At 62.9% G+C, this 12,408-nt stretch overlaps 6 protein-coding genes across 6 annotated transcripts; 4 read left to right on the top strand and 2 right to left on the bottom strand.

The window, feature by feature from the left end:
• Positions 1–661: 661 nt before the first annotated feature.
• On the top strand, positions 662–2,397 carry Q8F55_003505 (uncharacterized protein; the record flags this gene model as incomplete). Its single annotated transcript, XM_069352048.1, has 4 exons — positions 662–900; positions 1,000–1,258; positions 1,308–2,152; positions 2,208–2,397. The coding sequence occupies 4 exons, from the start codon at positions 662–664 to the stop codon at positions 2,395–2,397; spliced, it is 1,533 nt and encodes a 510-aa protein (XP_069209466.1).
• A 241-nt stretch (positions 2,398–2,638) lies between these two features.
• On the bottom strand, positions 2,639–4,275 carry Q8F55_003504 (uncharacterized protein; the record flags this gene model as incomplete). The annotated part of the gene is made up of 2 exons (XM_069352047.1): positions 2,639–3,922; positions 3,958–4,275. The coding sequence occupies 2 exons, from the start codon at positions 4,273–4,275 to the stop codon at positions 2,639–2,641; spliced, it is 1,602 nt and encodes a 533-aa protein (XP_069209465.1).
• Positions 4,276–5,087: 812 nt separating this feature from the next.
• Positions 5,088–6,366, bottom strand: HNT2 (Dinucleoside triphosphate hydrolase; the record flags this gene model as incomplete). The annotated part of the gene is made up of 4 exons (XM_069352046.1): positions 5,088–5,444; positions 6,042–6,187; positions 6,223–6,282; positions 6,315–6,366. 4 exons carry the CDS (start codon positions 6,364–6,366, stop codon positions 5,088–5,090), a joined length of 615 nt encoding a protein of 204 aa, XP_069209464.1.
• Positions 6,367–6,763: 397 nt separating this feature from the next.
• On the top strand, positions 6,764–7,801 carry Q8F55_003502 (uncharacterized protein; the record flags this gene model as incomplete). Its single annotated transcript, XM_069352045.1, has 3 exons — positions 6,764–7,290; positions 7,327–7,402; positions 7,436–7,801. 3 exons carry the CDS (start codon positions 6,764–6,766, stop codon positions 7,799–7,801), a joined length of 969 nt encoding a protein of 322 aa, XP_069209463.1.
• A 326-nt stretch (positions 7,802–8,127) lies between these two features.
• Positions 8,128–9,208, top strand: Q8F55_003501 (uncharacterized protein; the record flags this gene model as incomplete). The annotated part of the gene is made up of 7 exons (XM_069352044.1): positions 8,128–8,156; positions 8,201–8,256; positions 8,299–8,386; positions 8,485–8,548; positions 8,581–8,820; positions 8,927–9,012; positions 9,052–9,208. 7 exons carry the CDS (start codon positions 8,128–8,130, stop codon positions 9,206–9,208), a joined length of 720 nt encoding a protein of 239 aa, XP_069209462.1.
• Positions 9,209–10,304: 1,096 nt separating this feature from the next.
• Positions 10,305–11,834, top strand: Q8F55_003500 (uncharacterized protein; the record flags this gene model as incomplete). Its single annotated transcript, XM_069352043.1, has 6 exons — positions 10,305–10,331; positions 10,429–10,448; positions 10,534–10,792; positions 11,074–11,597; positions 11,643–11,719; positions 11,770–11,834. The coding sequence occupies 6 exons, from the start codon at positions 10,305–10,307 to the stop codon at positions 11,832–11,834; spliced, it is 972 nt and encodes a 323-aa protein (XP_069209461.1).
• Between the last annotated feature and the right edge of the window lie 574 nt (positions 11,835–12,408).

The raw sequence follows: 12,408 nt of genomic DNA, 5'->3' as shown, positions 1-12,408 counted from the left end.
CTGGATGTGCACGGGTATTTCCGTGCCCGATCGCAAGGGCAGTCCCCGCCCCGCAGACGATGCCCCGCACCTCTGCGTCCTGTGCCGTGATGGATGTGGCCGGGGTTGGCAGCAAGGGTCGCGCGGGGCCACGTGCAGGATATACCTAGGGCTACTTCCACAGTTCGGTCGGGTTGCCTGACTCGCAATGTTGTCGCCTGCTCCTCCAGATCCCCCCACTCTTGCCTGCAGGAATAACGATGCATTGGCTCGTTGGACTCCCTCGACCGCACAGTACACCGTCCGGGCCGGCCATCTCCACTGTTACCCCGATATTCCGCAGTCAACTGACCGGTGACCCATCGGCCCCCACCTCCCTCTCTGGAGCGCAACACTGGCCCCTCACGCGCGTCTCCGGCTCTCCACTGCTCCAGCTCGCGCACGCCGCGATGAACCACCGCAATCGTTGTGGATAGCCGTCTCACTCCACACTCCTCGCGATCACAGGTGAGCCCCCGCGGCCCGGGCCGTCAGATTTCCGAGCGACCAAGCGCGTGCCGTCCCCCTCTCGCCTGACCGACCTGGCGGCAACAGTTGCGCCGGCGCCTTAAAAGATCGAGGCTGCGTCGCGGTACATCTTCATCGCATCGACTTGTACAAGGCCGCCGCCCACACCGCAAACATGTCGCCCCCGAGCACCCATGCCATTGACGAGAAACAGCCCATCGACCACAACGAGATCAAGAAGCTTGACAATGTCATCGACGACACCGAGGCCGCCGGCTACACCGACTCCAGTGTTGTCATCTCTCCGGAGGAGAACAGACGTCTGCGCAACCGCGCGCTGAAGCGTGTCCTCCCCCTGCTCATGCTGGCCTACCTCTGCCAGGCCCTCGACAAGTCCACCATCGGAACTGCTTCGTGAGTCGGACGAGCGCAACAGATTGTTTGCGCTGGTCTTCTACCCGCTCTTGGAGTCGTGCGGATAGCGGTGCATATTGACCAGGGCTGACCTTTCAGGATCATGGGATGGATTGAGAACGTCAACACCGACACCAACCACTACGGCCTCACGTCTACCTTCCACTGGGTCGGTCTCATCGCAGGAGAGCCGTTCTGCGCCCAGCTCGTCCGCTACTTCCCGCTCGGAAAGCTCTTGGGTGTTGCCGTCATCATCTGGTCGGCGCTGCTCATGGGTCTCGCCTTCTCGCTCAACATCAAGATTGTCTTCGCCCTGCGCGTCATGCTGGGTTTCGCAGAGGCTATCGTCGGCCCTGGTGTGAGTGGGATTAGTGGCAGAAACCCAGGAACAGCGCTAACCACCTCAGCTTCTCGCTCTCACAGTCCAATGGTTCACCACCACTGAGCAGCCCACCATCGGTGCCGCCTGGCAGTCGATGCTGGGTGGCAACGGTATCATCTCGTCGCTCCTCGGATTCGCCTTCTACCACGTCAAGAACAAGCCGAACGGCCTGTACGGCTGGCAGTGGATGTCGATCACCATCGCCCTGTTCTCGTTCGTCTGTGGCTTCGTCATCCTCATCTTCCTCCCCGACTCTCCCACCAAGGCCCGCTGGGCATCCGAGGAGGACAAGGTCAAGTTTGTTGAGCGCGTCCGTGGCAACAACCAGTCGCTCAAGCAGAAGGTTTTCAAGAAGGAGCAGGCCTGGGAGGCCGCAAAGGACCCCTACACCTACTGCCTCTTCCTGCTCGCCTTCTCCCAGACGCTCATCGTCGGCGGTATCAACGTCTTCGCTGGCCTGTTGCTCAACCGCGCGTTCGGTTTCAGTGTGACAACCTCCCAGCTTCTCGGCATCCCCGGCGCGTGCTTGGGCATCACGACGTACTACCTCATGGCCTACTTTATCAAGCTCACCGGCGAGACGTGCCTCATGATGTGTGCCTTCGCAATTCCAAACATTATCGGCTCGCTCGTTGTCCTGCTCGTCGCCCCTACGAACAAGACCCGCGGCGGCCTCCTCGTCGCGTGGTACATGATGCAGTTCTTCCAGGCGTGCAACCCCGCCATCTTCGCCATGCTCTCGCGCAACTCGGCCGGCCAGACCAAGCGCTCCATCACCTACGCCGTCACCTACATCGGCTGGGCTGGCGGCAACGCTATCGCTCCCCAGATCTTCCAGAAGAAGTGGGCCCCGCGTTACAAGACGTCTCTGTAAGTTGTAACGGGCTCGAAGAGGCGAGGAGAAAGCTGACATCTTCCTTCACAGGTGCATCCACTTCGGCCTCTACGCTTGGTTTGTGATTGTGTGCTTGACCACGCGCACACTCCTCGCTCGTCGCAACAAGCAGAAGAAGGCCGCGTTGAAGGATGTCGACGGCCAGGTCCGCAACGAGCACAACCTCGCGTTCTCGGACATGACCGACATTGAGAACCCCGAGTTCATCTACTCTCTCTAGGCGGGGTGTGGGAATGTGGTAGTATCAGGAAAGTAGTGTGTAGTGGTGTGTGTGGTTTAGGAAGACAGGATGCAGCAGGCCGGTCAAGTTCGTTGATGGGTCGGTGGAGTGCCACTTTGGTGACCGTCGATCATCTGTACAGCTGAGAGCTCGTTAGTAGCGTACTGCAGACCCCGCTGCACCCCTCGTTGTGCCAGTAGCAAGAGTACACCAAAATTCTAATCCTACAAACAGTGTCCATCTAATCCAGCCTATCTGGCATCTTGCGCCGCACCCTCCGGCGGACCAAGTACTCTGCGAGCCCGTACGTCAGCGCGTCTATGAGCCCGACGGCCATGGTCATCCAGTTGGACAGGAGCGAGAGCACGGGGTCGGTGCGGTGGTGCACCATGTCGTATATGAGGCGGGCGAGCGAGATGCTAAACACGAGCATGTACGCGAGGGGGAAGTACAGCATGAGCAGGCTGGCCTGGCGGTTGAAGTAGGCCGTGGCGCTCATCTGGGCCGGCGCGCTCGCGCTCGCGTCCTGCTCTTTGGGCGCGCGCACGCCCGAGGCGATCTGGTTGGCCTGGAAGAACTCGACGAGGCTGGGTCCGGGGCCATCGTCCTCCTTGTCAAAGTCGGGGAGCACGCTGCCCCGCGTCTGCGTCTGCGAGCCGAGGGAGAATGGGAGCGAGGCCACGCGCGAGAGGGACGCGTCCCGCTCGGTGTGGGGCGCTAGTGGCGGTTTGTCGAGCAGCACCGTCTGCAGGGTCGACCGCGTCGGGCTCGGCGCCGCCAGGTCGTACTCTGGGCTGAAGAAGGGCCGGCTGGGCGTGCCCTGGGCGCTGTTACTCGCGCTGTTGAGCACCGTCCAGTCGGAATCGGCGCCGGCTCTGTCCTCGGCGATGGACTCGCCAAACCCGAGCGACATGACACTGTGCTTGCGGGCCGCCCTGTCGGCGAGCCGCTCGCTGAAGCTCCCCTTAAGTTTCTCGCCGACAAAGCTGAACTTGCGATCTTTCCCAACCAGGGTCGTGTTGCCGCTTAGCTTGCGGTCGGAGCTGAGGTCCGCCTCGTCGTCCTTGAGCCACGACTGCTCGCCGCCGACGTGGATGAACTCCATGGCCTCCCACGGCGCCTCGGGGTTGGGCAGGGAGGCTGACGGGTCGCGGAGGCAGGACACGAGCGGCGTCTTGACCCGCGGCGTTTTGGGCCTTGTCGGAGCCGCGGCGCTCGTCGTGCCCAATGACCCGCCTGTGGAGCTCAGCTGGATCGTGTCTGGCCGGCGGAGGAAGCTGAACAGGCGTGTGTAGAGCCCGCAAATGGCCAGGAAGACGAACGCGCGCGGGATAAACTGCACGAGGTCGCGGTCGAGGTTTGGCGTCGCGCTCTTGGTCCCGTAGTAGCACTGCGAGCCCGACTGCACGAAGCCGACCGTCGCCATCCAGATGCCCGAGTGCAGCGCCGACACGCCCCAGACGACGGGCCACGCGAGCCACGCCCACCGCTCGAGCAGGGTCGTGGCGGGGTGGAGGGGGTATTTCTGGCGTTTCAGCAGAGGTAAACAGCGGCGCTTACCAAGAGCAAGAAGGTCGCGACGGCGATGCACAGCGTCCACAGGTGCTGCGAGAAGAGGGCAGTGGTGAAGATGAAGCCTTGGGCATTACACCCCGGCGTGCCTGTGCCCATCGTCCCGCCAGAGAGGAGCAGCGCCTGCGCGGGCAGCGCGACGAGCCCGACGGTGAGGTCGGACACGATGATGCCGATGAGGAGGCGGACGCGGAGCTTGCCGCGCCCGTGTGAGGCGAGCGAGAAGAGGAGGTACAGCGAGCACACGATCGTCAGGGCCGCGATGGTGAGCCCGCCGATGGTCGTGATGCGCGTGTAGTTTGTCATGTTGGCCTGGCCGGGGGTCGGGGGGCTCACCCTGGCCTAGTGTCGTTGCCTGGCGGATGGGCGAGCGAGCAGGCGACAACAAGAGCGAGCAGGCAAGAAATTCTCGAGACGCCGAGCCAGGCCACGGCCCATGTCCGCTTGAGCAGGCCCGGCGTTTGTTCTCAGGATCGGCGACGGCGACGGCCGAGGCGAGGCCGGGTGGCTGTTGGTCGATCGGCGAGGGTTGCGGGGCTCGCCGAGGCTGGGTTTGGAGCTGTAGGCCGTTGCGCGCTCGGCGACGGTGACGGCGGCGGCGATGGAGAGGAGAGACGAGTCACGACTGCCCGATACTCGCTCGCGTCCTCTCCATGCTCCCCAGCTCGCACTAGCGCTTGTGCTGCTGCTGCTGGTGCCAAACCTTGAGTCCGCCTCACGCGCCACTCCGATTGAGAATTGATACCGAACGATCCGAAGTGCCTGTGCTACTGTGATACAACGCCACTGCACTTTACGGGGAGCGCAGAGTGATGGCGGCGCAGGTGCGCAGGCCGGGCTGGATGCCGACGTCCTCTGTCATCTTACGGCGTCGGTACCCACCATCCCACAGCGCTAGTGCACGTGGTGGTGACTCGGTGACAGTCTCCGAGTCTCAAATCCTTCACGTCGCTTGTTAGTCCACCGCCGCACTCAATGCTAGCCCTCCCGCGCATTCAGTGGCTTGAGCTTGTTGCGTCACTCTCCGTGCAAGCTCCGGTACGTTCTTATGCTTGATTATGGGTTACAATTGCGCTGCAGTAGCAGCGATGCTAGAGGGGGGGTGGGGCATGCAGTGGCTATGCGGCCTGGCCAGGCTCGCCCGCGGAGCTGCTGCGGACGCCGGCGTCGGCCAGCAGCCCCGCGAGCCACTGCGCCTCGGCCTCCATCTCGTCCGCCGAGCGCGGCTTGCGCTCCTCATCTGGGGGCACGTCCCACCCGCCAATGTCGTCGTGCGTCGAGCTCTCGCGGAACGGCGCTTTGGGCGTGGCGCTGGCGTCGCCGGGCCCGGCCACCAAGTCGTCCCCCAGTGCCGCCTCGCTCCGCTCTAGCAAGGGGTAGATCTTGTCCGTGTCCTTGCCGCCGAAATCTGTGCGCAGCCGCGGGATGATGTGGACGTGGACGTGGGGGACCGACTGCCCAGCCGCGACGCCGTCCTGTGCCAGTCAGTCTCGCTTCTGGGCTGCGTGTCTCGCGGAATGTCGGGTGTGTCTCGGTGCGGTGCCGAGGGTGGAGGCGAGCAACTTGGCGCAGAGGACGTGCCCACCGTGGCCCTCTCCCTCGAAGTCACTAGCTAGCCAGTCCACGAGGCATGGTCACCATCTACAATGGTGACTCCTGCCCACAGCCGAGCCTGGCCGTCCCTCAGACCAGCTAGGAAGACACACGAGCTCTCCAAATAGAACGGAAGTCTCGGCGCGCTCGACAGTGTAGATCTGTGAGATCTCGGGCTCGTCATGGCGGTTGTCCCTCAGCCCCGATATGGAGATGGAGACGACGCAAGCACGCAAGCGGCAGAGTTCCCCCCGATCCCAAGCACCTCGCCCACGCTTGTGCCTGCCCCTGCGCAGCCGAACGAGCTGTCCCTCAAAGGCTGGCTCAGATTGCTCATACGACGAGTCTCCCAGCGTGTCTCCCAGAAGTCTGATCTCTCCCCAAGAAACGCGACCACCTCTCCTCCCACTGCTGCGCCTCTCAACTCCCCATTAAAGGACCCATACGCTCGCAGGCTGCCCCAAACCGCGCACACTCACCTGCAACGCAACATTCAATGCCTCGGCCTTGTACGCCGTCTCGAGGACGCGCCCGACGCGCTGCACCGTCTGGAACAGGTCCGAGACCTCGCGCGGCTCGAGGTCCGAGAGGCGGGGCACGACGCGTTTCGAGATGATGAGCACGTCTGCGCGTCAGCAAGGAGCACGCGAGGACACCCACGGCCTGGCCGCAGCGGCTTGAGGTTGACGATGCCGAGGGACAGCGGCGTCTCGAAGAAGACTGGAGTCAGCTGAGCCGCCGCACGCACCCACTCTGCCGGCTGATGTCGAAGACGGAGAAGAGGTACCGCGCCGCGCTGCCCATGCTGTCGGTGTGTCGTGGAGTGAAGGTTGTTGTTCCGGTGTCGTCACGAGCTGGGGGTGCGACGGGACAGCCTCCACTATTGCACTGTTAACGGGCATTTCCGGTTTCCGTCGTGATTACAAGTCGCATTAGGCAGGCCCATTACAGCTTTGGATTTGTTTACTTTGCCACCCGACGACCTGCTTAGCTCGAACGGCTCGCGGCAAGTGTCTCACTCATGCACTCGCTACACTTGCCGCACAGCAGACGACACTCAAACGGCCGTACATTGCCGCATAGCCGCATACGGACATTGCGCCTCGCCCGCTCGACTCGCACCGGCGGCGGCAGCGGCGGCCCCGAGACGCCCTCTTAACCTCGCCCTCGCCTCATCCATTCTCCCATTCACCCAACCAGCATGATCACGTACTCGAGCTCCGAGGCCGAGTCCTCTCCCCGCCGCTCGCCGTCGCCCACGAGCCCGTCCACCCTCGCGCCCCTCTCGTCGCCCGACCTCGCGTCCGAGTTCGAGCTCCTCTCGGTCGGCTCGTCGCGCCGCGGCAGCTCGTCGAGCGCGGGCAGCTACGTGGCCGTCGCGCCCACACGCCGCTCCAGCACGTCGTCGGCTGGAACGGAGGAGTACGAGATCATCGTGCTCGCGCCCACGGGAGAGGTGGACATCGCGGGCTCCTCGTCGAGCGCGTACCGCTCGGCCGTGGACACCCTCCTGGACAGCGACGATGACGACGACGAGGTGGCCACCGTATCTGGCTCGAGCTGGGCAACCAGGGGGACGAGCACCGGCCGAGCCGTTCACGGGGACTCTGGCGCCGACGACGAGGACGACGGCTGGACGGACGCCGCGACTGAGCGCTCGTCCGGGCGCACGATCACGGGCGCCGCCAGTGTGACGAATGCCTCGGAGGCGCGCGAGTCGATTGACAGGTGATTGTGTATGTGGCTTCAACCCTGACGCCACAGCTTCTTGGAGGACTCGTCGGCGTTCATGAGCGACAAAGCCAACAAGCTACGGCTGTGGCAGGCACTGTGCATCGAGGTGGGTGGCCTGCTTGTCGCGTTCTGACGCCAGCTCGGGCTCGTCGACCTGGAGGAGCTGGAGCCGATGCCGCTGCCCGACCTACCCTCCTCGGCGCCGGTCGCGCCGCCCCCACCGCGCCGCCCGCTCCCTACCTCGCTCACGCAGGCGCGCCTCCTCCTCAACAACCATGGCCACGTTAACCTCGTCGAGTACCTCGACGCGCGATCCGACCCCGCGCGCGCCGAGATCGCCGACCGGAGCGGCAAGTACGCCGATCTCGTGTACCCATCGGCGTCGGCCATGATTCGCGACGCGAGGAAGAACCGCAAGATTCTCAAGCTCGGTACGGCGAAGAGCGAGTGGCTCGAGCCCCTCCTCAAGGACTTTGGGTACCGCCGTTCCCACGGACGCCGTTAGTTGTGGCGCCGTTGTCGAGACCTATACACGCGGCCTAGACCGCTGTCCAAGACCTACCCACTGTTGTTTTGTATCATTCTATCCGGCCGCATCTCATGCTATACACCTTCACTGTGCTATACTACCTACCTCTACTCCTATGCATTATCGCTGCAGAACTGGCCGGGGTGTGTTGTCGGTGCCATATTGACGCCTCGACGCGGACGCCAGGGTGGAGGCCACGTGTGGTTCGGCCCACCCACCAACTCACCCCACCCTCCAGGTCGCCCACTTGCGTCAACGGTCATTTGGCCCAACACCAACCATCCAACACCCACCCCATCGCAATGAAGCTCGCGTCGCTTCTCCTACTGTCGTGAGTGTGCAGTTGGTAGCCTCTTGCATGTACTGACACCGCAGCGCAACCGCATTGGCAGCCGACCTGCGCGGCAGGCTGGTCGGCACCGCCGTGCTGAGTGAGTCGGCGTCCGGAGCACGGGCAACTGCTAACAACCCAGACGCGACCGACATCCCACTCGAGGCGCGCGTCGTGCTCGACTATGGATCCAAGAGCGCGCGCTTCCACGCCGACGGGTCGTTTGAGATGTGAGCAGGACGGCTGGGGAAGGCGGCGCTCTCGCGCAGGCCGAAGGCCTGGGGGCGACGCCCCGCTCTCCTTCCAGTGGATATCGCTGACACCGCAGCTCTGACGTCCCTTCCGGCCAGCACGTCCTCGAGTCCCTCGTCCCGGGATACCTCGTGCAGCCTGTACGTTTCCCCCACGGCCCCACTGACCCCAGATCATCGTCACGATCCCAGAAGAGGGCGACGTCCACGTCCAAAAGTTCGACCCGTCCAAGCTCCCCCTCGCGACGTCGGCGGTCCCCAGCCTGCCGTACCCCCTCGAGCTCGCGGCCTTCGGCACAGAGCAGTACTACACGGCCCCGCCGGGCATGAACATCATGGGCATGCTCAAGTCGCCCATGATCCTGCTCATGCTCGCGAGTCTGGGAATGGCGTTTGCGCTGCCGAAGATTACGGTGAGTGTGTTGGTGGGGAGCAGCGGGGGAGGGGGTTGTGTCAGAAGACGCGGCGTGGCGGAGGAAGGGGAGGAAGTCCGTGTAAGAGGTGGTGCTGACTTGATAGGATGCCCTCGAGTCCGACCCCGAGATGGCAAAGCAGATGCTCGAGCAGCGCCAGGGCTGGCAGCGCAACCTGGACTGGAGCGAGAGGTGAGTTGTCGCTGCGCCCCGACACAACTAACAGCACAGCCTCTCGTCCAAGCTGGCCGGCGGTGGTGGCGCCAACGGTGGCGCCGACGCGCAAGCGGGTCCCGCAGCAGTCCCGGCGGCCGGCACGCCCGGCGGCAAGACTCCTCCTGCGCGTGCCCAACAGGGTAGCGGCAAGCGTGGGGGCAAGAGGAAGTAGGCGGGTCATGGCGACGAGCGAGCCGCGGCGGGAGAGCGAGGAACAGCAGTAGCAGCAGCGCAGGAACCGTCGACATTATTAGCATCATTGAGGTGGTACGATGATTAGATTCATGTAGACTGCCGTCTTTACGCGTTGCACGTTGTCGGCCGCATCTCCACGGATCGGATCAGCTGATACGACTGACTGGCTGGGCCGCCGTCTGCCGTCTATCGCCCCCAATCGAATCGAATCGAGGGAATAGGCACTGTCGTCATTAAAAAGTGAGGAAGAGAGCGGTGCTGGCAGTGCCGACGCCGGTGCCACTGCCTCGTCCGGCCTCATCGTCCCTCTCCCTCGCTCTCAACCTCCCTCGGTGCCCTGCTCGCCCTGCTCGCCCTGCTCCGCCCCGCCCCTCGTGCCGTCGACGCGGGTCGCGGCCTGACTACGTACTCACTCTGATGTCAATTTGGTTCCGTCTCCCTCTGGACTTTTGGCCCAGAGTGGGTCGGGGTTGTAAAAAAAGTCAGTGACCCTTAATGGGTTGATTACAAAATGGAGTATTACAAAAATGGAAATGGGCCCAAATGGGCCTTATGGAGATTCCTCGAAAGCCAGGCGGAGTAGAGTAAGACACGCACGCAGCGCGCATGCACCCAGTGCAGGCAGTGCACCCACACCACACACACACCACATCCCACCCACGACACCCATCCCACTCGCAATCATCCACGCTCCTTCCTCGTCGTCCTTCCTCCTTCCTCCATCCCATCACTTTCCTCTGGCATTGTTGATCCCAGTGACGCCTACACTGTTTGGATTTTTGTGACACGTCTCTCTCTCGACGACGACGACAAGGAGCAAAACATCCCGCCTGGCAACACAATCGCGAACGGGCAATCCCCTGGCTCGTGTCACCCTCCCGCCTCACCTCCCGCCGCCGCCGCCGCCAGCGCCAGCCAGCCAGTACCAACCGCGACAACCACCACCGCGTCGTGCTTTCGACTTCACAGCCCCCCCTTTGATACCGCGACCTACATCTCTTGGTCGTTGCAACTCTTCTCCATTCCCCTCTCATCTTTACCCATCCCACCTCGCCAACTAGGCCTTCCTCGTCATGGCTCGTAACAGGTTGCAGCAGGCTGTAAGTATCCGTCTATGACCCCCCCTCCCATCACATCCATCCACCTCACAGCCCTTCCGTTGTTGTGACGAGCGACAGCTAACGCCTCCTTCCACAGGGCATCAACCAGTCGTACGGGTGCGTTCGAAACGGCTGCGCGCTCAGACCCATCTAGCGCAAGACGCACCATCCTTCGCGTCGAACGCGCTAACACCGCCCGCAGAGACCAGAATGCTCCCTCCCCTGGCTACCCCGCCCAGGCTGCCAACCCCTATGCCCAGATGCCCGAGGCGCCTTACACTCCTCCCCAGGGAGGTGGATACAACACCCCCGGCAGCTATGGTGGCAAGACCCCTGGCTACGGCACTACGCCCAAGGACACCGGCAGCGGCTTCTGGGAGCAGCTCAGCGCTACCAACTCGATCCTCGCCGAGCTCGAGCAGAAGATCCAGGCTGTCAGGCAGGCCCAGATTGCTAGCTTGGTGAGTTAGGCAGGGCTGGTGGATGATTTTTCGGCGCCGCCGTCAAGTATCGGTGACGACCACGCATCCCGGGCGGTGCATTGGTGGAGGGCCCAACACGTTGCATCCCAGTCGTCGTCATCATCTCCGCGTCGGCGCGAGCCGGCATGGTGGAGTTGGACACGGCGTGACTGCATGCGATGGTGGCAAGCGTGACGTTGATGGGCTTCCTGCCTGTGTTAGCGCTGCCACCTTGCGGCTCCTCGATGTCCTCGCCAAGAGTTCCCTGCTGACACATGCAGAACTCGACGGACCCCAACGCTGTTGCCTACGCCGACCAGCTCAGCAACGACGCAAGGCAGCTCCGCGAGGAGGCCAAAACTGCTATCAAGGGTCTGTACAAGAACATCCGGGGCGACAAGGCCTTGAAGGCGCAGGCCGATACCGTCAAGACCCGTTTCCAGAAGGCTCTTTCCGAGCACCAGCAGGTCGAGAAGGACTACCGTCAGAAGACCCGCGACCGCGCGGCGCGTCAGTTCAAGATTGTCAAGCCGGACGCTTCCGAGGCCGAGATTCAGCAGATTGTGGACAGCGGCGACACCCAGGTCTTCTCCCAGGCTCTCCTCAACACCAACCGCTATGGCGCTGCCCGCGGTGCCTTCCGCGAGGTGCAGGAGCGTCACGCCGAGCTGCAGAAGATTGAGAAGACCATGAGCGAGCTCACCCAAATGTTCTCGGAGATGGCTCAGCTGGTCGAGCAGCAGGACGAGTCTATCCAGCAGGTCGAGAACCACACGCTCCAGGTTTCCGAGGACATCCGCGCAGGGTGAGTCTTGGAGGATGGCCACATGGGCCGTGCTGACAGCCGCAGCAACCAGCAGCTCGACGAGGCCACGAAGAAGGCCATCGCACGCCGCAGGAAAAAGTGGATCTGCTTCTGGATCATCCGTGAGTGCCCGGCTGTCGTTGGCGTGAAGCCTTGCTGACTCGCGCGATAGTCATTATCATCATCATTGTTGCTGTCGCGATCGGTATCGGAATCTGGCAGGGTGTCAAGAAGTAGACGGCGCCGCTGCGTGCGCCTCGCAATCGTCTTGTCTGCTCTCTTCCCCACCTCTGGCTGGCGGTCCTCTGCCTGTTCAGTGTCAAGCACAGATTCATTCCCCCTTTCCCCTGCCCCCACCTTAAGTTCCTCCATGGTCTACCTCTAGGGTGCCCTAATTGCAGTGGAGATTTTTGTATACTCCACTGGCGTGCGCTTTGCCAAGGCTGTACGGGCGTCACGCCAGACTTGTCACTGGTTTGTCGCTGTAGACGGCAGTCTTGTCGCAACCATATCCCATGCAGATACCCAATGTTCGGTGTTTCTCTTGTTGTCGGACGGCCCGACGTTTCGAGTTGCAGGAGATGTGAACGCCGTGGGAGCGAGTCGAAGAGGGCCGAGTGGCAGCGGCTGAGACAGTCCGGCGGTTGCCGCGCGACTTGTCGGCGCTATGACGCAACGCGTCACTGCGGCGTCCTGCTGACACTTGCATGGCTTGTAGTCTGCCTCCCCTCCTCGTCGTATCCTTAAGACCAGTCGTTCTCTCTCCTCTTGCTTCAAGCACAACAACATACACATACTCACTCTCCCTTGT

This window comes from Vanrija albida (assembly GCF_041260175.1).
Source record: "Vanrija albida strain AlHP1 chromosome Unknown contig_3, whole genome shotgun sequence".
Taxonomy (NCBI): domain Eukaryota; kingdom Fungi; phylum Basidiomycota; class Tremellomycetes; order Trichosporonales; family Trichosporonaceae; genus Vanrija; species Vanrija albida.
This window is presented reverse-complemented; position numbering and strand designations above follow the sequence as displayed.